At 40.8% G+C, this 25,899-nt stretch overlaps 1 protein-coding gene across 3 annotated transcripts; it reads right to left on the bottom strand.

Moving 5' to 3' along the window:
• Positions 1–938: 938 nt before the first annotated feature.
• On the bottom strand, positions 939–24,579 carry PAIP2 (poly(A) binding protein interacting protein 2). Of its 3 annotated transcripts, none has more exons than XR_014490794.1 (5): positions 24,385–24,579; positions 9,624–9,783; positions 7,933–8,112; positions 6,252–6,328; positions 939–2,027 (listed from the first exon to the last, which is right to left on the bottom strand). XR_014490794.1 is itself a non-coding variant. In XM_083349149.1 (5 exons), the coding sequence occupies exons 3-5, from the start codon at positions 9,759–9,761 to the stop codon at positions 1,971–1,973; spliced, it is 375 nt and encodes a 124-aa protein (XP_083205275.1). In that variant the 5' UTR covers positions 9,762–9,783; positions 13,049–13,162; positions 24,385–24,559; the 3' UTR covers positions 939–1,970. The 3 variants fall into 3 exon arrangements, 2 of the variants coding, with proteins under 2 accessions (XP_083205275.1, XP_083205274.1); XM_083349149.1 differs by lacking the exon at positions 6,252–6,328 and adding an exon at positions 13,049–13,162 and having other exon boundaries at positions 24,385–24,559; XM_083349148.1 differs by lacking the exon at positions 6,252–6,328.
• Between the last annotated feature and the right edge of the window lie 1,320 nt (positions 24,580–25,899).

Here is a 25,899-nt window from a genome sequence, read left to right as displayed (position 1 = left end):
GCTGAAGTCCTCCATTGTTTGGGCTGTAGCTCTCTAAAATTGCATGACTACTGGGAATCTGCCGTAGTACATCAAGGGAATTATAATTCAGAACATATGAAATGTAGCACATTAAAGAACAGTGACTTAGATTATTAAAATACAGTATCTTCATGTGATTATAACTGCTATTTTTAAAATTCATCATTAAGCCACCACTTATGTTCTGGATTTTTCCAGTTCATTTTTCCCAAAATGCCCAGAACTCTCTTTTGGTGTATATCTGAAGCAAACCAGCCCTGTTCTGTTTCATGAACAGAGTAATATATTCCAAACTACACCAGTTTGTGCCTGGACTAACAGAAATAGCTCTCCTGTTTTTGAAATATTCTGTATATTCCTAAAAGTCATTAAACAAGGGTAGTAAACACAAGCTACCACAAGTAGAAAAGGAGCAGCAGTGTTGTGGAATTACACACCAGCGTAGCTACTATATGCTTTGGTCAGGTTTTTATAAATTAGCTAATTGGCTTTTATGATTGTCTACTACTTGAAATTCTGGCATCTTTTTTTCCAGCAAACATTCCTGATATTCTACATGCAGTCTTGAATGCCTGCATCACCAATGTTATTTCATTGGCAGCTTGCAAAACTATAGCCGCTTTCGATCTCAAAGGGTCACAACTTCCTTAAAAAAGCTTCCATATTTACGGCATATCGTACTAAATAAAGACTAATTGGGATATTAAATAAAGGGACAAAATGAACACACATTTGCACCTACTTGAATTTGCTTCTTTTATAGAGGTCTCTCTCTGACAAGAATGGCATTTGGATTATTTCTCAGAATTCCAGTTTTTATCTCAGACACTGGGTTTGCATTGGTTGTAAATGTAATGTGTGACCAGGACAACAAAGGCATTCTCACAAGCTCCAAATAAGATGAACACTCGTTTTGTCATTTCTACTGTTATTTATTTTTTTTAAATATTTTTGAAAAAATATAATTTTTTTACAATATTTTCAACTTAAACACTATTCACACTGAACACATAAGGCAGCGTAAGCTACCCGAATATGAAGTTTAAGAAGCCAAAACTGTACTAGGTGTTTTTTAAAAAAAAGTTGTGCTGTAGACTATTGTGTAGTGATGATTAAACAAAGCAAGGGAAAAGCACCACTCAAATCACTAATACTAAATTTTACAGTTAAATCCAATTTTTAAGATTGTAAAATTTTACAGAGGCAGTGCCATGTTTCTGGATTCCTGAAAGAATCTGTGATGTACAGCTTCACATCACCTTAAATATAAACTCAGAAGTGGGACGAACATTCCAACATGATAACTTGCTGCAAATATAATCTCAATTGCCAAATTTTCTCCCCCCGCCTCCCCCCAACCAGATCTGTGGCCAAGAGAAAGGATTCTATACAGGCCTGTAAAAGTGATTCAGGTATTTTTACAATTCACACTTTCCTCAAAAAAGAACAGCATGAAATAAAGTTTTGCTTGATAATGGGAAGAATTAATAGTAGTACTGAAATTCAGCTAATCTGCATAATCAGATAAACCTTGCTTTTATTTTCACATTAAGGCATTATTGGGTGCATATCAACACCGCCATAAGTTTAATTAAAACAGACCACTCCTTATCAAAGTCTGAATCCTTCTAAAAACAGAATTGCAAGAGTTTCTCAGAAACTTGGTACTTTTCTCAACATGACTGGTGCTTCCTTCCTTATTGTCTCCCTCACAAAAAGCCTGGATCCAATTAGATTTTTCCAATTCATTAACCTCTGACAGCAGTTGACTTAATAACAGTCTCAGCACTTTTATTAAGCATGCAAGACTAACAAAACTTTGGCAATGCGTAAGTGTAACACAGTGACAAGAAGAGAGAGCGTTTTAACAATTAAATCTTCTAATACTGGCTTCACAGTGTGGAAATTGTGCTACATCCACCAAAAGAGGGCCCAGTCTACTCATATATTTAGTACTTCACCCCAGGAACAAACTCCTTTGCATTGGGATTCAGATTACTCTTGACCTGGAAGAGAGAGATTTTAAAAGTTTAGACTGTGGAGCCTAAGGTTTTCTTTTGAACATATTTGCACTAAGTTTAACAGGAATTCTTTACAGTGAAAACATTCCGGAAAATAGGCCTCAGTGGAGAAAGCAAGATACTCTTGCCAAGGAAACAGCTTAGAGTCAGCTTACTTACATACCAGATAGATTGGGATCCCCTGGTTTGATTGATACCACCCAATTCAAGATCTCAATCTCTTCCTTCAATAGAGCTAAGCCAGCTTTCACAACGATAACTGACTATATTATAACACAGGGGTGTCAAACTGTTGGCCCACAGGCTGGATGCATCACACAGAAGCCGCGCCCACCCCACGTGACAAGTTTGACCACCCCTATTATATAACATGTGGCTCTCCAAATGATGTTAAATGGAAGTTTTCAGCATCTTTCTCCACTGGCTATTGTAAGAGAAAAGTGGTAATAACAGCAGCAGCATCTAGAGGATCACATATTGCTCTTCCTAAACTAATTTTCTAAACTTGTTGACAGTATTAACAAAAATGTAGAGAAGGAAACCCATCAGACACTGTATACACCTTTGATAATGTCCTTTACCAGAGATTCTTGAGCAAACTGGGAAGCGGTGGGGGGGGGATAACAAAGACTTACCGTATGTTCTTAGGGATTGGAAATTGTTTTAAGACTAAAAAAAGGGAAGAATAAGTAGACAATAGTGCAAAGTGAAATTCTTGGGGGCTGGGAGTAGCAGGATCAGTGTTTTTAATTAGTTTATAAATAAACCTAAGTTAAGGACTAAGGTGATCCAGTCTGCTAATGACATAAAGATGTGCACTTTGATAACAAAGATATTGGGGAGAGCTCCAAAAGGCCCTCTCTCCAAACTGAGTAAATAGGCCTCAAAATGGCAAATGCAAATCAATATGAGCAAGCACAAAGTAATGCAGGTGGGTATAAAAATTCCAAAGGTAACCTCCATGAATGGGAGTTGAGGTTAATAAGAGTGATCGGAAAAAGAATGCTGGAGTCAGGGTGCACAGCTCAATAAAAAGTAACAACCCAGAGAGCATTTCTTGTTAAAAATGACAAATCTTGTGTTCAGATTTAAGAAATGAATAGAAAATGTAAAAAAAATCAGTACAGTAATGGTATCTATCTATCTGTCTAACATTGAGATTGGAATACTTTGAGACTGGAATACGCTTGAAAAGGTGCAAAATAATAAATATATAAAAGAGCAACCATAATTACAACGGGGCTCAGATAGGTTTCTTATAAGGAATGACTACTTTAGGGCTTTTTAACTTGGACTGAAAGTTAACAAGGAAAGACACTATTGTATAACATCATGCACGATGCAGAAAATACAGATCCCATTCTTCTTTTTATTTGCAATACTGGAAGTTGAGGTCATGTGAAATATTTCACACAATGCATATATAAACTATGGAATTTCCTGCCATAAGATGGAGTCCCAATTTAGACTTAAAAGGACACCAGGCTACAAGTTCTCAATCTGTAGGCCAGGGATGATTGTGCTCCACAAAGGTACTCTAGTAGCTCATCTAACGTGCAGATATCCAATATAAATAAAAGTATTACAGTTTTAGAAGGTTGTCATATCTTACCATATTTGGTAATGTCATTTGAAATTTTACAAGACTTTGACATTCTCACTCAGAATATGCAAAAATCAATCTTATGAAAGTCCTAAGACTTTAAATCTATTATCTTCCTATCCACATTTATGGACTCATGTGTACTATAATACAGACCATGATACACCAGGGACATTCATATATTTTTCTTACAATATACAAATCCTGCTTTTAAGAAATAATTTTGTGCCTTATTTGATACAACCCAACTTGTATATTCAGAGCAGGGGTGAACAAGCTTAATAGGCAGGTACAGGCAATCACGAAAGAACTTAAGTTTGTATTGAGAATAAAATGGCATTTTTTTAAAAAAACCTGCTTTAAGTTACTTTCAGTCAGAATACTAAAAAGACAGGTAATTTACTTATGATGAGAGCAACTGGATTGGTTCAATACATTTGGTACCCACATAACAAAATTCCCCATCCACATTAAATGTTCAACTGGCAGGTCTAGGCAAGGCAACAATTCAGAGAGGGAGGGAAATATTTCAACGTATCAACGCACAGATCTAAAGTGCAATAAATTGTTCCCAAGTCTGCAATGAGCTAGGTTTAGAATTTATTTAAGGTTTTTTTAAAACAATATACCTGTTAGCAATAACAGGCTGAAATTATAGCTAAAAAAAGTACCGTATTTTTCGGAACATAAGACGCACTTTTCCCCCAAAAGTGTGTGGGGGGGGAAACGAGGGTGCGTCTTATGGTCCGAAGGTGATCCGTATGGCCAGCCCCAACCTCCGCAAGTGGAAAGCAAGGGAGATTGCCAGGAGCACGAATCGGCACGTGCTGAGAAACGCCGATCTCACGCTCCTGCACTCTCCCTCGCTCGGTTTCAGCTTCCCTTGCTACAAGAGAAAGCAGGCTGAAACGGAGTGAGGGAGATTGCCAGGAATGCGAATCGGCTGATCTCGCGCTGTTGCAATCTGCCTCATTTCAGCCTGCTTTCTCTTGTAGCAAGGGAAGCTGAAACCGAGCGAGGGAGTTTGCAGGAGCGCGAGATCGGCCGATTCGCATTTCTGGCAATCTCCCTCACTCCGTTTCAGCCTGCTTTCTCTTGTAGCAAGGGAAGCTGAAACCGAGAGAAGGAGATTGCAGGAGCACGAGATCAGCCGATTCGCATTTCTGGCAATCTCCCTCACTCCGTTTCAGCTTGCTTTCTGCAAGAGAAAGCCGGGCTGCAGGGCCACCTCCGCGGGTACTGCTCTAATGCAGAGAGGAAAGGACAAAGAGGGAGGGAGGGAAGGAAGGAAGGAAGGAAGGAAGGGACAATGGGAGAGGGAGGGAGAGAAAGAGAGAGAGAGAAAGAGAGGGAGAGAGAGAGAAGATTTTTTTTCTTGTTTTCCTGCTCTAAAAACTGGGTGCGTCTTATGGTCCGAAAAATACGGTAGTTCCTCTTATAAACCAAATTCTAAGCTTTTTAATTACAACCAAAGCAACAGAATTTTAAGAATACCTACCAAATGAGAACATCATCGGACTATGATATTGTATCTACTATATCGTAAGAGTTTATGTGACCTTTAGAACTATTTGTAACCCTGCAGACCTACAATGGGATCTGAGCTTCACTGAAAAACCTACTAATTGACAAAGAGAATCTAGTTAAAACAGGGGTCTTCAAACTTGGCCCTTTTAAGACTTGCGAACTTCAACTCCCAGAATTCCTTAGTCAGCATGCCCGGCTGAAGAATTCTGGAAGTTGAAGTCCACAAGTCACAAAACGGCCAAGTTTGAAAACCCCTGAGTTAAAACACTGCATTCTGTCATGTCTTTACTCAACAGTTTGAGCCAACAATTACTTTCCTTGTTGGAAAAAGTATATGACACTTTAATAATCTAACAATACAGTAATAGTAGAACCTTTTTAGCAGAAATTGTTTCAGTTAAATGCTTCTAATGCTTGTTGATCAAATTGGCTTGGAAGAATGTTGGCCCACCCCTCTTTACACCCATTTCAATTCATGGATATTTGTGGACTGTCTAGCATAAACTGCTTGTATCAACATTTCAATATTTCAGTTGGGTTAAAGGTCAAGACTTAGCCATTCCTGAATGTAACATTTATTTTGCTTCATTCACTCTATTATAGACTTATTTGTATGTTTACAAAACAGTGAAATGAGTTTTTGGGGAAAAAAGTTTTTTAAAAATATTTACATATAAAGAATTCCATGCAAACTATAAACAAACCTTCTTTTTAAGTCTTTACCCTATCCCAGAGGGTAACCTTTACAGGAATGATTCCCATCTATTGATGTCAAAGAAACTTCTATATATCTCTTACTCATATTCAGTATAATTATATGAGAAATACCCCATGGAATAAGAATACCGAAATAATTGATAAATTCAGTACATGCATGAAAATCATAATGACTTAAATATGAAGTTCAAGAGGTAAGGAATAAATCATAATGATGCATTTCTAGTAACACTTCATGAAAATATGTTTTTAAAATGTCCTAAAGTATTATCTTCTTGAAAGAAATTATTTACATATATTTTGACTTTGAAATAAGGTTCACAATTTTCAGATGCAAACATTCTTTTGAACTACATACTGACCTCAAGGAAACTGACAGATGAACAATGGAAATGAATTCTCCATGTCCTTATTATTCCCTTGAGGTTAATTCTTCAAACTAAATTTAAGACAAATTTATGAATTACCCAAATGGACTGAAGACATCATGTTACATGCATCCTATAAATTGAGTTGGCTATTGACATAAATTATGCATGGACAATTACAATGAAATATGGTTATCTTTTATTGAAACCTTTGTGGATCAATGTGTGTTTTTTGTGTTTGTACATACATATAAGAAGCACTCATATAAATTACTTATCTTGTAATCAATCTTTATGTTTATTTTACTTTTCTTCTTGGATATTTTAAATGAAGCAAAAGTAAAAAACATGGAGAGGGCCCCTCAAACTCTGATTGCTCTCTCATTAACTGGAAATCTGACTCAATCAGCATCTTAACACAGATTATTTCACATACTTTTTCCAACAAAGACAAGCAGTGTTGCCTGAATGTGTCTAATAGACACAACACAGCATACTGTTTGCAATATTGTTTATTTAACCATAACCTCTTTATCTATTAATAAGACTGCAGGATTATGGATGGTACCCAAGGATTCACCAACTTTCTCACACAACTGTAGGATTTTAATTAGTTAGATTGCTAAAAAAAAGTACCAAGATTTTGTAAAAAAGGTGCTTTCAAAAAACATGCACAGTCGGTGCCAACTCGGCACACTTCCTTCAAGACACTGACTGCCTGGGTAGGAATCATTCAAAAGCAAAATGCATTTTCTTCAGAATAGGAGGTTTATTTATTAGCAAATTTATCTAAATTTAACTTATCAAACCCAGTAAATACAAATAAACCAATATTGTAACTTTGGGAAAAATATATGCTTGCTGAATATAAGCTAAAATGTCATGCTCAACAGGTTCCTCTATTTAAATAAGTTACATCATCTGTGACATCAAAGTAACCACAAGTTGGCTTAAAAATCAGGGGAATATTTAAAGGTTTAATGTTCTAGTTATACTTTATGACCTATACTCATTTTCATATGAGCCTAATTTTACCCTTTTAAAAAGTAAGTAAAGGCTACAGCAGGGATCTTCAAACTTGGCCCTTTTATGACTTGTGGACTTCAACTCCCAGAATTCCTCAGCCAGCATGCCTGGCTGAGGAATTCTGGGAGTTGAAGTCCACAAGTCATAAAAGGGCCAGGTTTGAAGACCCCTGGCCTACACTATTACAAAATAGTCCTATGCACCATGACCAGTAGACTTAATTGTACGGCAAATGTTAGTAATAAAATGCTTCCGGTCTCTCTCATCTACCAGACCTTCCAATGGTATCTCTGCAGAGTGAAAAGTTAAAATTAGGGAGACCTCTGAACCCTACAAGAACTAAACCACTTTCCTAATCACTTAGCCTACACATCCAGTCTTTACCCTCCTAAATGGTTCCATGTATTCTTCTCTCCCAATGCATACCTGTGCACTCAACAAAAACAAATACTTGCAGGCGGACTATAAGAAAAGATTAGGAGGAGGAGGATAAGATGGCACAGTTGTTCTACGCACACAAGGTCTTGATTGTTGTCAGAAGGCCACATCTCAGCTAGCTTCTGAGTGAGACAGCTGACAAAGTATACTGTTAACATTTAAAGAAAGGGACTTGATTAAAATAATTCCAATTTTAAAATCAGATGCTTACCACCAGATCTTCCAGTGACGAACTGTCACCGATAACAAGATCGTTAAACTGGTCTTGAATTTGATCCATCGTCTGCGGAAGATCTCTTGCTGGAATAAACCATTCATGCTCTTCCTCTTCTTCCAGCATTTCTTGGAAGCAACGTTCTATAAATTCTTCTTCCCACAATTCCTCTTCAATCTATAATTGGAACAACAGAAGGAAATCTACTATCAAGGGACCTGAGTGGAACTGTCTGAGCGCTATAGCAAAACTTCTCAGATGGATCCTCCCCAATGTTAGGAGAGCTCAGGTGTTGAGCTCTCACAAGCTGCAGCAACTGAGGGCAAATGCAGAAAAGAAAGTTTAAATAGCTGCTTCTTCCACACTGCCACAACATTGGGTCTGAGCCCTGCAAGGCTTTTCCTTTACTTCCTCAGTCACCTGAAGTAACCCTTCCCCCTCCCACTTGGTGGGTTATTGCTGTTCTCTGAGCTTTTTCGCAGACATCTCATTATTAAAATATAGAGATAAACCCTATCTATGTAAAAGTTGGGTTGAAACTTAACATTAAGAAAACCAAGATCATGGTATTCGGCCCTCTCAATTCCTGGCAAATAGATGGGGAAGAAATGGAGGTAGTGACAGATTTTATTTTCCTGGGCTCCAAGATCACTGCAGATGGGGACTGTAGCCAAGAAATTAAAAGACGCTTGCTCCTGGGGAGGAAAGCCATGACAAATCTAGACAGCACACTAAAAAGCAGAGACATCACCCTGTCAACAAAAGTGCGTATAGTCAAGGCTATGGTCTTCCCAGTTGCAATGTATGGCTGTGAAACTTGGACCATAAGGCTGAGCGCCAAAGAATTGAGGCCTTTGAACTGTGGTGCTGGAGAAGACTCCTGCGAGTCCCTTGGACTGCAAGGCGATCAAACCGGTCAGTCCTAGAGGAGATCAACCCTGACTGCTTTTTAGAAGGCCAGATCCTGAAGTTGAAACTCAAATACTTTGGCCACCTAAATGAGAAGGAAGGACTCACTGGAGAAGAGCCTAATGCTGGGAAAGATCGAGGGCAGGAGAAGAAGGGGACGACAGAGAAGGAGGTGGCTGGATGGAGTCACTGAAGCAGTAGGCGTGAGCTTAAATGGACTCTAGAAGATGGTAGAGGACAGGAAGGCCTGGAGGAACATTGTCCATAGGGTCGCGATGGGTCGGACACGACTTCGCAGCTAACAACAACATGCAACGTTAAAAAAAAGCAACCAAAAGTCAACAAAGGAAACAGATAACAAAGCCAACATTTAGGAAACTAGGAAACAGCACCAGATAAACAACTGGGGAGAAACTACACTCCAACCAAGTTTGGCAGACTATATATAAAAACAACTACAACTACCTCCACTCTCTAATGCACTACTGATGTTACCTAGCTTGATAGTGAAGTGCAAGGAAACAGCACCAAGAACCCAATATATAGTGTTGCATACTAAATGGTAGTTAAACAGCAAATGCAAACTGGGCATAGACCTACCATCAAAAATCAACTCTTCTTCAAACCAAACAAGGATGCAAGATCTTTTTTTGTTTAGAGATTCACAGAAAACACCGGAAGAAAACTAGACTAACGGAAAAAGTGGGATCTTTCCAATCATGCAGAAGAAAGAAAGAAAGAAAGAAAAACCACAGGAAGCAATGCATCCTCTCACTTACCTGCCTGTTGAATTCCTCTTCATTTTCCATCCACATGTATTCTGCAAATGGATTATCATCTTCATGAGAGTGACCATTCATGATCATGTCTTCACTGATAATGCTTGGACTAGTACTCCTGCGACTTGGATCTTTCATGGTTGTGCCTTTGAGCTTAAGCCTGAAAGAAAAGGGTCCCCAAGAGTTAAGATTTTTAGTCGAATTTGTGGCAACGTATGCTTAGATGTGAGACCCATGTGATGTCAAGCGACATTTCCATACAGGTTTGTCTTATCTACTTGAACTTTCAATGAACGTGTTTAGCAGAGAATGACTTTATAATGCGAGGTTCTTGCTAGGAAGACAAGAGGAAAATTAAAAAAAAAGGACACGACGTGTCTGAAGATTGGTCTTGTGAACTCACCTTGTCTTCTTCAAGTAGAGGTTCTAGTTCTAGCATATACAGGTTTGTATCAAATAGAAACCCATCCCGGAATTTGGCAAGGAGGGCCTAAAGGTATGTTGCACAACATGTGCTGCTCAAAAGCAACCAAGCACAGTCATTTTATTTTATTTTAATCCCATTTATATCCCGCCCTTCTCCGAAGACTCAGGGCGGCTTACACTCTAAGCACAAATCAATGTGCTTAGCAATTTTCCCCTCCGTCCATTGCTTTCTCACAGATCCTGTCAGTAAGAAGTCTAACTTGGTCCAAAGTTAATTTTGTGTATTCTCCAAGCTTGTAGCTATGCAGTGCATGTGACTATATGTTGCATATCAATTCTCTAGTGAGCTATTAATTTTTAAAAGCTTTTTTAAAAAGCTTTTCCTCTTCTAAATATTACTTTTCCTCCAGGTTTTATTTATTTGGTTTGAGCCTTCTACTTTCAATGAACTCTTGTCAGGTAACAATCAAGAACTACAATAAAACACCCATAATACAGGATCCTTCATTTCAACCCTGAGCTAAATATTCTCCTTTACTGGTACACATTGTTACTGTCTAGCTCAACATGGTGTTTTGTTTTTTTAACCAAGTGAGACATCAGTTTTACTATCAGTATCTGTAAAAACTTTTCAATTTCACTAAAACAGTTCTGATGCAACAACTACCGTACGTGAACTTGCACATCATCTTTTCAGTAATTAAGTTTGCAACTGAGGCATCTTTGAATTTTTGCAGGGTTTAGCATCTGCATGTTATCAATTCATATTTGAAAAACACAGTTTTAGAATGCTATAGACCAGCATCAATGCTTGCACTGAACTTCAATTAGGTACCTTCCCTCACCAGAACAAGTATCCAGGCTTTTGACCTATAAAAATGCCCAGCTATAAAGGTTTCATGAATCTCAAAGGGTAACTGCATTTTTCTAGTCTGCCATAAAGTGCTTTTCTGACTACTGACAATCCTCATTTAATGACTGCCTAATTTACTAACTGTATGCAGTTACAACAATGATGAAAAAATAAGTTTAGGATCAATCGTCATATTTACAATCTTTAAAGGTTTGTAAAGCAAAAGGAAACTGAAGTAAGATCATAAGCATAGCTGTGGCTTCACTTAGCAATTTATTGACTGAATTGCTGGTCCCAACTGTGATTGCTAGATGAGAACTACATCTATAACCATTATATGTTAAGACTCAGTAATATTAGCAATTTTGTGTTACCCATCATATTAGCAGTCCATCCAAATCGAATACTTTCCAAAAAAAATGCCACAAGACTTTATTATTTTTAAGGTATCTTTAAATAGTAAGCAGTAATGGAAGAATTTTGTTTCTAGTATTTGTTGTTCCCAGTGTTTGCTGAAGATATCCACATATTATCTTGCCAACCCAGAAAGAAAAACCAGCTTATTAAGAAGATGAACACTGAAATTAAAAATAAGCTGCTTTTTAAAATATTATTCAAGTCCTAAATATATGCAATTATTAAAAACATACCAGTAATATCCAAGCTGATTTTTAAAATAAGAATTTAATGTTAGCCCGGCAATTTTTAACCGTGCATTTATTAATCTGACTATACATCTTAAATACCTACAATATTACATTGTTCTTCAACCAGTGAAGAAATGATGTCCTTATTTCCCAGATACCACCTACTGGAAGCATAAATTGTATTATTATAATCTGCAATTTAAAATCCAAATTTACTCTCGCTCCCACAGGGAAACAAAAACACTCTCCAATGAATATTTTACAACAATGCTTAAAAAGTAAAGATGTATTCAAACAGACCCTTATGCTTACTACAAATTTTGTTTAAAACACATAGATTCTAATACTCAGTTTGGGAATCTATGCAGCTAGTCACCTTAGAAATTTCATCATGTCCCTCTCTCCATTTGCAACAATCAAAGGGAGCTGTGTTTAAATACAGACTTCCCTCTGGCAGCTCTATGTCTCTTCCTGATGAATCCTGCTATGCAGGGGTTCAGGGGATTCTGATGTCAAATGAGACTGTGACCTCACAAAGCTCACCTTTGAAGGATGATGCAAAATGAATATATATATATATATATATATATATATATATATATATATATATATAGTATATATATCTATATCTCCAGTGCTTTTTTTTGTAAAAGAAAAAGGTGCCGGAACTCACACATGTCATACAACCCGCCTTGCCTTATATATATATATATATATATATATATATATATATATATATATATATATATATATATATATATATATCCCCAAACCTGTATATCTGCTCTAAAAGAACAGGTTTCCAATTTTCTTTGCCATATTACTTACAACTGTACTTATTGTATAACGCTATGTGATGATGGTTGGTCTCAAAAGATCAATGAAAAACAAGTTCCCCCCCCACAGTTTAAAAACCACCTGTTCCAAAAACTGCATTAATGCACAGAAATTATGGATGCGTTCTATGGAATATTTTTTTAGGGTTTGGCAGTCTTTCCTAAGCTGGGCATCCTTCAGATATGTAGCATTCAAGTCTCAGAATTCTCAGCAGTAATCATATTGGTTGGATAAGTTTGGGAGTTCTCTAGAGTCTAGACCAGACATGTGAAACTCGCAACGTCACATGACGTTGCGCGACGTATTGGAGCTTTTTCCCCATTGCCGGCAATGAGGTGAGCGCGGTTTCCTGGTAACACGTCCGGCCCGTGGGACGGCAGTTTGACACCCCTGGTCTAGACCGTGTCCAGATTTGAGAAGACTGAGATATGGGCGACTAAAAGGCCCAACACTGTCCTGTACATTTTTATGTATGCTGCAGATATTTTTAAATCTGATGAATGTCTGTTGGAGTTATACAGGAATTTCTAAATAGTAAAGCAACATGGAAAGTGTTCTTTGAATAGCCGATACGTTAAAAAAAACACCTGACCGTGCTATATTAGACATCTCTCTTAAACAGCTAAATACTTTATACAGAGTAAGTTAATACATAAACATACTTTTGCTTTTGAAGCCCAAAGGAAGTGCTTCCAAAGCTCCACTTACGGTAATCAGGATACAGTATTCTGTTTCTTTTCTCTCTCTTTTTTTTTTTTAGGAGTTGGAGACAAATGCTGAAAGTCAGTAAAATCAAGGGACGGAAAAACAGCTGTCTTCTTCCTTATATTAGCTCTAAATTGTTTACATGTACTAACTTGTAAAAAATATTCTCCTTAATATAAATTTAAATCTAGACTAGAAGGGCAGTATTCAAATTATAAAATATCTTAACAACCAAAGTATCCTTTAAATTTGATAAAAGATGCCTTATTGTTTGACTTCAGACATCTCTGAAAAACCAAAAGAAAGAAGTGAGTTACACTAACTCTTAACATCAATACATATTTATTTATTTTATATGCCTCAGTTATTATTTTTATAAATAGTTTAGGGTGGTGCACATATAATCCTAATAATCTTTCCTCCTCCAATTTCCTCAACAACAACGTTGTGAGTCAACTGGGCTGAGAGAAAGTGACTTGCCTAAAGTCACCAAGATGGCTTTCCTGCCTAAGGTGTGACTAGAACTCAAGTCTCTTGCTATCTAGGCCCACATATTAACCTCTGAACCAAACTGGCCTACAAATCCTTGCATTTTAAGTAATTCTGAAGACACACCGCTTACCATTCAAAAGACAAATAATTAGCATGCAGGTTCTTTTTTCCTTGCTTTAATCATGATAACAAGCTATAAATCAGTGATGTGATTTTGACAATGCTAGAAGTGCCCTCAAACAACAAATTTACCGCTTCTGGACTTTATGTTGGTGACTGGATAAAAATGAAACTTTTAGATTTTGATGACTAGACTGACTGTTGTTATAGAAATGGTTTGAAATAGAAATATAAAATAAAAGGCTGAGGTGTAGCAGGTAGTCCTCAACTTATGAACACAGTTGAACCCAACATTTCTGTTGCTAAACGAGACAGTTGTTAAGTAAATTTTGCCCCATTCTGTGATCTTTCTTGTCACAATTGTTAAGTGAATCACTGCAGTTGTTAAGTTACTAATCCGGTTGTTAAGTGAATCAGGCTTCCCCATTGACTTTGCTTGTCAGAAGGTCGCAAAAAGGTGATCACATGACCCCGGGACACTGCAACCATCACAAATGAATCAGTTGCCAAGTTACTTGAATTTTGATCACTTGACCATGGGGATGCTCTGTAATGGTTGTAAATGTGAAAAACGGTCATAAGTCAAGTTTTTTTCAGCGCCGTTTTAACTTCTGACAGTCATTAAATGAACTGTGGCAAGTCAAGGACTATCTATAATATTTTTTTTTGTATTCTTTGGCACTGGAACAAGTCGGAAGCACTACTTTTCCTTTTCTTTGCACATCTCTTTATTTCTTCTTTTATTTTTATTTGTATTTTATCTCAAAACAAACTCCTAATCAGAGAGATAAAAAACAGATCTCCAAAACAAAATTAAGCAAAGTTATTACACTTCATTATTCATCATAATTCTTTTGAAAGGCTCCATCATGATTCTGAAATTTTGTAATGATTTTACTTGAGCCAGGCTGGGTGCGCTGCCCTCAGTAGTTCTTTTTGAACATTATGTCTCTCTGGCTTATTTTCCATGGGGCAATGGCTCAATAGAAATTCTAAGCCTTATCCTACTACATACTCTCTCCATAAGCACTCTAGGCTGACTTTCATTTATCTGATCTCGAGGGAATTTCCAGGCAGGGAGTGAGATTTCAATTTACCAGTACTTCTTTTCGACAAGGACTCTAAAATATCCTACCAAGTCACTCCATTTGTGCTACAGTCTGTACAATGCATCACACCGTTAATTAACTTTGAACAATCATTCATTAATCGATTTTTATAATACTATTTTATTTCATTATGTACGTTTCTGCTTTAGATCAGGGGTCCCCAATCCCCGGCCCAGTCCTGGGCCATGGGCTATTTGGAATCGGGCCACATGAAGCGGGCTGGCGCACACAGCTCCACTCGTGCAAGAAGCAAGCCGGCACACAGCTCCACTCACACAAGCAGTGAACAGTGTGCACGTGCATGTCTATTGGTCCGCCACTCACGTGAGTGGAGCTGCATGGGTGCCAGCCTGCTGCTTGCGCAGCCGGGTTCTCCTCTTCCCCCCCCCCCGCCAGCAGGGACACCAAGCCCCAAAGATTATTATACTCATTGATTTCTATTATACAGCAAGTCCCCAGGTTAAGAATGCCCTGGTTTAAGGATGACCCATAGTTAACAACATAGTCTGCTGTAGCAACATTCAAATTAAATACACAATGGTTCCAGTTGATTACATAATACTACTTATACAGCAATATATATATATATATTGCCGCGTAACAGAGTGAGCGCCTGTTACTCGTCCCAGCTTCTGCCAACCTAGCAGTTCGAAAGCATGTAAAAATGCAAGTAGAAAAATAGGGACCACTACGGTGGGAAGGTAACAGCATTCCATGCGCCTTTGGCGTCTAGTCATGCCGGCCACATGACCACGGAGACGTCCTCGGACAAATGCTGGCTCTTCGGCTTTGAAACAGAGATGAGCACCGGCCCCTAGAGTCAGAAACGACTAGCACGCATGTGCAGGGGAAACCTTTACCTTTACCTATATATATATGTATGTATGTATGTATGTATGTATGTATGTATGTATAATATAAATTAAGATTGAAGAAAACTGAAATGATACATGCAGCGCTGAAACTATAAACTAAGAAGCTCTGTTTCATACTGCAGTTTAACCATGAGTTCATGGCTATAACTCTGCCTCCTACTGCTGGGAGACTACTGTTTAAATAAGCCTTGCAGCAGGCACCTGTATCAGATAATATACAACGTACTTGAAGTAATATAAATTATTTCATGCACTAAGGAGAAAAAACATGTATGAAAAATACTTCGGAAACTTATGAAATGCTTTCAGTTACCACAGAGTTCACAGATCATTACCTTAAAAGTACAACCCTACTTTTCATTTGAAAATTTGAGGTGGGAGAACAAAAATGGTAAAATTATACCATAAACTCCATCCTGGATTCAGTGAAAATACTTGATAAATATGCTAATGCATGTGGAGATAAGATTTTTTAGTCGTGGCTATATGCTGTTATAGTACACAAGTAAAAACCTGGAGTCCATGAGTTCTAGTTCTGCCTTAAGAACAAAGTTAGCTGGGTGCCCTTGGGACAGTCACTTTCTCTCAGACCGAGGAAAGAGGCATCAGCAAACCACTTCTGAAAAATTTTGCAAGCAAATTGCGTCGACTTTGCCTAGCCTAGGCAGTCTCTGACAATCAGACATGATTGAACGGAAGGAAAAAAAAATCTGTTAAACCTAACTGCCTAGCATCAAGAATTCACTGGAACTAGTGGTTGCCTCTAGTGCTTATAATAGTAAGAAAATTATTGTTGTTGTCATTGTTAGTTGTCGTTGTCGTGGAAGCTCGTATATCTTAAAGCAATTTGCTTCTTATCCAAATAATAAGATTATGATTACAAAAAAGAGTAAAAGGCTAACCTTTTAAATTTTGCATTACTTTTACCAATTTGTTGTCCCACCAAATCTCAGCTCCATTGTATTTTGAACACTAAAAACTGCCCTTTGGGATGATACAAAGAATTATTTTTATTTTTCTAAATGTGACATCAAACAAACAAAAAACAACAACAAATCAATACAAAAATCGAGTATTTACTACTACAACCCCCCCCACCGCCCCCAGGGCTGAATCAAACTTGGCAGCAAAATAGAAATGAGTTGCTATGTCTTTTTTCCAGGATGTAGTTTCCATCCCATTATTAATTAGGGCCAACTCTGCTGTCTTATATATCCAGGTGTTTTCCTCAGATACAAGATCCTTTCTAGGCTAGAATTCACTGTTCCATTACAGAACTCACTGAAAGCAAGATGCAGGAAATACACGTCTGTAATCTTTCCAAAAACCCACAGAGGGTTTTTTGAGGTGACTGCTTTTGATTCCCAGAATAGGATGATTTAATCACATCTAGTATGTAGTATCTAGGTTCAAAACCTCTCTTGACCAGATACTTGCTGATAACCTTAGCTTAAGCACAATCTTCTAGTTTAAGTATTTGGTAGAATTGTTCTGAGGATAAAACTGGGAAAAGAAATCACATATAGACTATCCTTCTTGGAAAACAGGAAACTTCCAAACTTGTAAAGCTTGTAAGCCGCCCTGAGTCTTTGGAGAAAGGCGGGATAAAAATAGAATTAAAATAAAAAAAATTAAAAAAAAATTCAGCTAAGGTAATTTTTGAGGACAAATTTTGTTTCTTGAGTGCTGTAATTAAAACCCAAAGCTAACAGGATGGAGATGGCGACCCAGAGTCACTTTATGTGAAATGGGTGGCCATATAAATGGGAGAAATAATAAATAAATAAATAAATAAACTAGCACATCTGAAAAACCCATAACATAGAAGCCTTTTAAGTGCTTTCTCCCCACCTTTCTTCCACCAGAAACTTGAAGTCAATAGTTAGTTTCCAAGCAGATCAAAATTCTAGATACTAACTATATGCAGTGATCTGCACTAAGCATCTTCATACATTTATATTTTTCTAATAGAAAAGTAAACGCATCTATGTGGAAAAAATGCTACCTTTTGCCTCTTCTGCTAGTAATGTTATTATGGTTTTAGTAAGAAGGTAAACTTTTAACCCCCCTTCATGGATTACTGCCTTGTCGTGGCGAAGGGGCTTGCGTAATTCAATGAAGCTATGAGCTATGCCGTGCAGGGCCACCCAAGACGGACAGGTCATAGCAGAGAGTTCTGACAAAACGTGATCCACTGGAGAAGGAAATGGCAAACCACTCCAGTATCTTTGCCATGAAAACCCTATGGACAGTACCTAAAGGCAAAACGATATGACGCTGGAAGATGAGCCCCTCAGGTCGGAAGGCGTCCAATATGCTACTGGGGAAGAGCAGAGGGCTAGTACTAGTAGCGCCAGAAAGAATGAAGCGACTGGGCCAAAGCCGAAAGGACGCTCAGCTGTGGATGTGTCTGGTGGTGAAAGGAAAGTCCAATGCTGTAAAGATTTTTTCTCCATAGGAACCTGGAATGTAAGATCCATGAATCAAGGAAAACTGGACGTGGTCAAACAAGAGATGACAAGACTGAACATTGACATCTTAGGTATCAGTGAACTAAAATGGACAGGAATGGGTGAATTTAATTCAGATGACCATCAGGTATACTATTGTGGGCAAGAATCCTTCAGAAGAAATGGAGTAGCCTTCATAGTCAATAAAAGAGTAGGAAAAGCAATACTGGGATACAATCCTCAAAATGACAGAATGATCTCAGTTCGAATCCAAGGCAAACCATTCAATATCACAGTAGTCCAGGTCTATGCCCCAACCACCAGTGCTGAAGAGGATGAAATTGACCAGTTCTATGAAGCACTACAGCACCTTATAGAACTAACACCAAAAAATGATGTTCTTATCATCATGGGGGATTGGAATGCTAAAGTAGGAAGCCAAAAGATAACCGGAATAACAGGCAAGTTTGGCCTTGGAGTGCAAAATGAAGCAGGGCACAGGCTGATAGAATTCTGTCAAGAGAATACGATGGTCATAGCAAACACTCTTTTTCAACAACCCAAGAGACGGCTCTACACATGGACATCACCAGATGGTCAACACAGAAATCAGATTGACTATATGCTCTGCAGCCAAAGATGGAGAAGCTCTATACAGTCAGTAAAAACAAGACCAGGAGCTGACTGTGGCTCAGACCATGAGCTTCTCGTTGCAAAGTTTAGGCTTAAACTGAAGAAAGTAGGGAAAAGCACTAGGCCAGTCAGGTATGAATTAAATCATATCCCTGTTGAATATACAGTAGAGGTGACAAATAGATTTAAGGAATTAGATCTGATAGACAGAGTGCCTGAAGAACTATGGACAGAGGTTCGCGACATTGTACAACAGGTAGCAACCAAAACCATCCCAAAGAAAAAGAAATGCAAGAAAGCAAAATGGCTGTCTGAGGAAGCTTTGCAAATAGCTGAGGAAAGGAGGGAAGCGAAAGGCAAGGGAGAAAAAGAAAGATACACCCAATTGAATGCAGAATTCCAGAGAATAGCTAGAAGAGATAAGAATGCCTTCTTAAATGAACAGTGCAAAGAAATAGAAGAAAACAATAGAATAGGGAGGACCAGAGATCTTTTCAAGAAAATTGGAGAAATGAAGGGAACATTTAATGCAAAAATGGGCATGATAAAGGACCAAAATGGCAGGGACCTAACAGAGGCAGAAGAGATTAAGAAGAGGTGGCAAAATTACACAGAAGAACTATACAAGAATGAGCTTAACGTCCCTGATAATCACAATGAGGTGGTCACTGACCTCGAGCCAGACATCCTAGAATGTGAAGTGAAGTGGGCCTTAGAAAAGCTGAGCAACAACAAAGCTAGTGGAGGTGACAGTATTCCAGCTGAGCTATTCAAAATCTTAAAAGACAATGCAGTAAAAGTGCTACACTCAATTTGCCAGCAAATTTGGAAAACTCAACAATGGCCACAGGATTGGAAAAGATCAGTTTACATTCCAATTCCAAAGAAAGGCAGTGCCAAAGAATGTTCAAACTATTGCACCATTGCACTCATTTCTCATGCTAGTAAAGTCATGCTTAAAATCCTACAAGCTAGACTTCAGCAGTATGTGGATCGAGAACTACCAGAAGTACAGGCAGGATTTCGAAGAGGCAGAGGAACTAGAGATCAAATTGCCAACATATGCTGGATGATGGAGAAAGCTAGGGAGTTCCAGAAAAACATCTACTTCTGCTTCATTGACTATGCTAAAGCCTTTGATTGTGTGGATCATAACAAACTGTGGCAAGTTCTTAAAGAGATGGGAGTACCAGACCATCTTATTTGTCTCTTGAGAAACCTATATGCGGGTCAAGAAGCAACAGTGAGAACTGGACACGGAACCACTGATTGGTTCAAAATTGGGAAAGGAGTCCGGCAAGGATGTATACTGTCGCCCTGCCTATTTAACTTATATGCAGAGCACATCATGAGAAAGGCAGGGCTAGATGAATCAAAAGTTGGAATTAAGATTGCCGGAAGAAATATCAACAACCTGAGATACGCAGATGATACCACTCTAATGGCAGAAAGTGAAGAAGAATTAAAGAGCCTCTTGTTGCGGGTGAAGAAGGAGAGTGCAAAACTTGGCTTGAAACTTAACATTAAGAAAACCAAGATCATGGCATCTGGCCCTCTCAATTCCTGGCAAATAGACGGGGAAGAAATGGAAGTAGTGACAGATTTTATTTTTCTGGGCTCCAAGATCACTGCAGATGGGGACTGTAGCCAAGAAATCAAAAGACGCTTGCTCCTGGGGAGGAAAGCCATGGCAAATCTAGACAGCACACTAAAAAGCAGAGACATCACCCTGTCAACAAAAGTGCGTATAGTCAAGGCTATGGTCTTCCCAGTTGCAATGTATGGCAGTGAAAGTTGGACCATAAGAAAGGCTGAGCGCCAAAGAATTGAGGCCTTTGAACTCTGGTGCTGGAGAAGACTTCTGCGAGTCCCTTGGACTGCAAGGCGATCAAACCGGTCAGTCCTAGAGGAGATCAACCCTGACTGCTCTTTAGAAGGCCAGATCCTGAAGCTAAAACTCAAATACTTTGGCCACCTAATGAGAAGGAAGGACTCACTGGAGAAGAGCCTAATGCTGGGAAAGATCGAGGGCAATAGAAGAAGGGGACGACAGAGAATGAGGTGGCTGGATGGAGTCACTGAAGCAGTAGGCGTGAGCTTAAATGGACTCCAGAAGATGGTAGAGGACAGGAAGGCCTGGAGGAATGTTGTCCATAGGGTCGCGATGGGTCGGACACGACTTCGCAGCTAACAACAACAAACTTTTAACCCAAGACCAGGTCTTCTGGTTTCATGTTTTTTACATGGAATTCACCTCAAAGTAAAATCAAGTCATAATCAGGAGTCTCCGCTCTCAGTCACTTAAGCCAGGGCTTTTCAACTGGTGGTACGGGTACCACCTGTGGTACATTGGCACCTGGCAGGTGGTATGCAGCCATCCTAGAAAAGTAGCGGGGGAGGGGAACGAGCTGAACCGGCATCAGCACCACACAAGCCTGAGCGAGAGACGGCTGGAGCTGCAGGGCTGTCAGGGCTCAGCGGAAGTGCCAGGATCAGTGCTGGTTTCTAGCTGATCAGCGCTTTGGGGCTGTCAGGGCTCAGTGGAAGAACCAGGATCAGTGCCAGGCTTCAGCTGGAGCTCAGTGCTGATTGTGGTGCTTCTGCTGAGCCCTGAAGAAGCACCAATCAGCTAGAAAGCAGCACTGATCCCGGTGCATCTGCTGAGCCCAGAAGAAGTGCCGATCAGCTGGAAAGCGGTACTGATCCTGGTGCTTCCACTGAGCCCTGACAGTTCCGAAGAAGCGCCGATCATCAAGTTTTTCACACCTTGCTAGGTGACTGGTGGTATTCAGATATTGCCATATCCTAAAAGTGGTATGCAAGGGACGTGGTGGCTCAGTGGGTTAGGACGCTGACCTTGTCGATCAGATGGTCGGCAGTTTGGCGGGTCGAATCCCAAGTGCCGCGTAACAGAGTGAGCACCTGTTACTTGTCCCAGCTTCTGCCAACCTAGCAGTTCGAAAGCATGTGAAAATGCAAGTAGAAAAATAGGGACCACGACGGTGGGAAGGTAACAGCGTTCCGTCAGCCTTTGGCGTCTAGACATGCCGGCCACATGACCACAGAGACGTCCTGGGACAAGCGCTGGCTCTTCGGCTTTGAAACGGAGATGAGCACCGGCCCCTAGAGTTGGAAACAACTAGCACGCATGTGCGGGGGAACATTTACCTTTACCTTTAAAAGTGGTACAATGGGTGAAAAGGTTGAAAAGCCTGGTCCTGCATTCAGATTACTGCAGTGCATACTACATGGGAGTACCATTGAAAACTATCGGGAAGCTTCAGCTGGTGCAGTATATAGGTGCAAGGGCAGTTCTAGAGGCCCTTACAGTGACGTATGTTACATCACTGAACTGCACTGGCTGCCAGTTTACTTCTGGGTGCAATTCAAGATGTTGGTCACCACCTTTACACCTCCATAGCATGGCTCCAGGCTATCTAAAAAACCAGCTCACCGCATAGGATTAGCCTACCCTATCCATGCTGCAGGGGCATGCTGCCGACCCCATCAGTCAAAGAATTTCATCTGACGAGCTCCAGAAGAACTTTTTCTGCCATGGTTCTTGGAACATCTCCCCCACCTCCCTGAGATCAGTTCCACTCCCACTCTTTTGGCCTTCTGAAAGGCCTTGAAGATATGGCTGTGCCAACTAGTCTGACATCCCAATGGGATGTTTGCCCTTTGGAGGTGGCTAATGGAGCAGATAACACTCCACCTCTTGTCTGTGAGCACTTTGCTCACTCCTTCTCCCTCCTGCCTAGTTTGATTTTAATTGAATTTTAAATTTAAGATCCTTATTTATTGTTTTAAAGTGCATTTTCTTCTGTGTCTGTAAGCTGCTAAGTCACCTTTGGCAAGATAGGTGGCATGCAAGCTTGATAAACAAATAATATATCCAACTGCACAAAGAGCTTTCCCCTTTATAGATTGGATGTGTTTTGACACCAGTAATCATGGATCACAGATCTGTGATCCAATTTTTGGCATAAGCATAGTTGCATGCAGTTGCTAAGGCTCATTCATGATTTGTGAATTAGCTGAACTTCCAAGTAGACTCTATGGGAAAATTAGCAGGATCCACACCTCAGTTTTCTGAAGTATCAGATCCATGAACACAGGTGGTCCTCAACTTACGACCACAGTTTATGTTGTTAAGTGAGTTTTGCCCCGTTTTAAGACTTTCCTTGACACATCTGTTAAACGAATCGCTGCAGTTGTTAAATTAGTAACACGGTTGTGAAGTGAATCTGGCATCCCCATTGAGTTTGCTCGTCAAAAGGTTGCAAAAGGTGATCTAATGACAGTGCAACCGTCATAAGTGTGAGTCAGCTGTCAAGCATCCGCATGTGAATCACTAGACCACGGGGATGCTGCAACAGGCGTTAAAAAGTGTGGGAAAACGGTCACGAAGTCACTTTTTTTTTCAGTGCCGTTGTCACAGGAGCCTTGGTGGAGCAGTGGGCTAATGCCTCCTTAAGTAACACCAGCTGCCTGCAATTAGTGCAGGTTCGAGTCCCACCAGGCTCAAGGTTGACTCAGCCTTCCATCCTTCCGAGGTAGGTAAAATGAGGACCCAGATTGTTGGGGGCAATTACGGTAAGCTGACTTTGTAATAATGCCGCTTGGGGTGTGTGTGTGTGTGAAAGCCCTAATAAGCAGGCATATACCTAGAATGAAGGCTACTGCTAAGCTTGTAAGCCGCCCTGAGTCTTCGGAGAAGGGCGGGATATAAATGGAATTAAAATTAAATAAAATAAAAAAACTTCGAACGGTCATTAAGTGAACTGAACTAAGTCGAGGACGCCCTGGAGTTCATGCAAACTGATGGGAGAAGTGTCTCAGATGACACCCTGGGTCAAAAAGGCATCAATCTCCTTAGGTCAGGGGTAGGCAACCTCGGCTCTTTTAGGACTCGTGGACTTCAACTCCCAGAATTCCTGAGTCAGCTGTGCTGACTCAGGAATTCTGGGAGTTGAAGTCCACGAGTCCTAAAAGAGCCGAGGTTGCCTACCCCTGCCTCAGGTCCTAAGCGTTAACCTGTCACCTTATCACCTCCGCCCTCTACCGTTGCTTTTCGGCCCGCGCAAAAACAAGACCAGACGACCCCGCCCACCGCGCGGCCCCGCCCCTTCCCCAGCCAAGCCCCACCCACCCCCCGACCGCGCGCCCCGCCCGAGCCCCGCCCACTCCGACCTCTTTGTTCGATTCCTTCAGAGCGCGCGACGGCTCCGCCCCCCCCTCCCCCCGCCGACGGGGAGGGGGGGGGAAAGCTGGGGAAAAGAAGCGGCGCTATCCCGTCATGCACCACGCCCCCCCCCCACCCCGCTAACAGACAGGTAGTAAGACTTCTCGAGATACCCGGATGGAAGGATGGCTCGGAGGCGGCGGGTGGGCGAGGAGCAAACCAACGAGAAACTCGAGCCCCGAGAAGAAGGCGAGGCCGTCGGGCTCGACAGGCCGATCGCTCTCCCCACACCCCACCCCCTCCGTGGTGCCCTTCTACTTTCCCCTCAAGACTCTCTCGTCGTGTTGTTTTTTTTTGCCCGCTAGTCCAAGGGGCGAGGGAGGGGGGAAAGGGAAAGACAAGAGGCGAACGGAGAAGAAAGAATGGCACCTTTTCGATAGTCAGCCCCTCCCTTCCGCGCTTCCGAGCCCTGCGGCGCACCCTCGCGTCAGCAGCCTTTCAGACACCGAGGCTCCCAGCTCGCGGTTGCTTCTCGCTTCTCGCCCTTCTTTATTCGGGTCCCTTTCTCCTTTGCCACCACCCCCCTTCCTTTGGATACACAACAACCCTCTTAGGCCGGATGTGATGTCACTTCCTCCGCCTGCGTGTGTGTGTGGGGTGTTTTTCTACGCAAGTTCTTTCACTTCCGGTAAAGGCCGTAGTAATACACCAAAGGCTAGAGCAGGGGTAGGCAACCTCGGCTCTTTTATGACTCGTGGACTTCAACTCCCAGAATTCCTGAGCCAGCAGGGCTGGCTCAGGAATTCTGGGAGTTGAAGTCCACGAGTCATAAAAGAGCCGAGGTTGCCTACCCCTGGCGCTAGAGAGATTCCGGTCTATAGAAAAGGGCGCTTTCCTTTGAAGGCTTCGAAGCGCCCGTTCTCTCTTCTCCCTCCCTGGGGGAGCAAAATTTGAAAGGGGAAACGATGAGCCAAAATCCGGCTTAAGGAGAATTTTGCAATATTGGACGCTTACCTGCGTCAGCCAGGCTCGGAAACTACGATTAATTTTTCTTAAGAATTTCTTTAGAGCGGCGGGTGTCAAACTGCCGGCCCGCGGGCCGGATGCGTCACGTCAAAACTGCGCTCATCCCAGCTCCGGCAAAGGGTGTGTGTGTGTGTGTAAAAAGTCGCGATAGGTCGCGACATGTCACGTGACGTGGCGATTTGGACAGCCCGGCTTTAGAGAATGAGCCATTTAGAAGTCAAGACTTTCCTCTTATAGAAATTAAATTGATGTTGAATTTAATAACGGCAGCAAGACTTTTAAAGGCATCGCAATATTGGAAGGAGGCGGATCTGCCTACTGTAGAAGAGTGGACTCTTCAAAGTTTCGAACCTGGCGGAAATGGCAAAAATGTCGGCTTATTCAACAGAGATGCATTTCAGAATGGAGAAGATGGGTTGATTACATTCAGAATAAATATGGGAGTAAAAAGTTTCATTTAGCATATGAGTGAGTATTAGAATTTAACAAGATGTATTATTTAGGGACGCGGTGGCTCAGTGGGTTAGGACGCTGAGCTTGTCGATCAGAAGGTCGGCAGTTTGGCGGGTCGAATCCCGAGTGCCGTGTAACAGAGTGAGCGCCTGTTACGTGTCCCAGCTTCTGCCAACCTAGCAGTTCGAAAGCACATAAAAATGCAAGTAGAAAAATAGGGACCACTACAGTGGGAAGGTAACAGCGTTCCGTGCGCCTTTGGCGTCTAGTCATGCCGGCCACAAGACCATGGAGACGTCCTCAGACAAACGCTGGCTCTTCGGCTTTGAAACGGAGATGAGCACCGGCCCCTAGAGTCAGAAACGACTAGCACGCATGTGCGGGGGAACCTTTACCTTTATTATTATTTAGCTATGTCTAATGGGAGTTAAAGTGCATTAGGATTTAAAGTGTATTCATAGATAG

The sequence above is a fragment of the Vipera ursinii genome (assembly GCF_947247035.1).
Source record: "Vipera ursinii genome assembly, chromosome: 1".
Classification (NCBI taxonomy): Eukaryota; Metazoa; Chordata; class Lepidosauria; order Squamata; family Viperidae; genus Vipera; species Vipera ursinii.
The sequence above is the reverse complement of the archived record's forward strand: the minus strand, read 5'-3'. Positions and strand labels throughout refer to the sequence as shown.

Coding starts and splice junctions, on each gene's coding strand:
- PAIP2 (XM_083349148.1), bottom strand. CDS start 9,761: ATGAAAGATCCAAGTCGCAGGAGTACTAGTCCAAGCATTATCAGTGAA. Junction 8,113..9,623: donor AAGAGGAATTCAACAGGCAG/GTAAGTGAGAGG, acceptor TTCCAATTATAG/ATTGAAGAGGAATTGTGGGA. Junction 2,028..7,932: donor CGTCACTGGAAGATCTGGTG/GTAAGCATCTGA, acceptor TCTCTCTTCCAG/GTCAAGAGTAATCTGAATCC.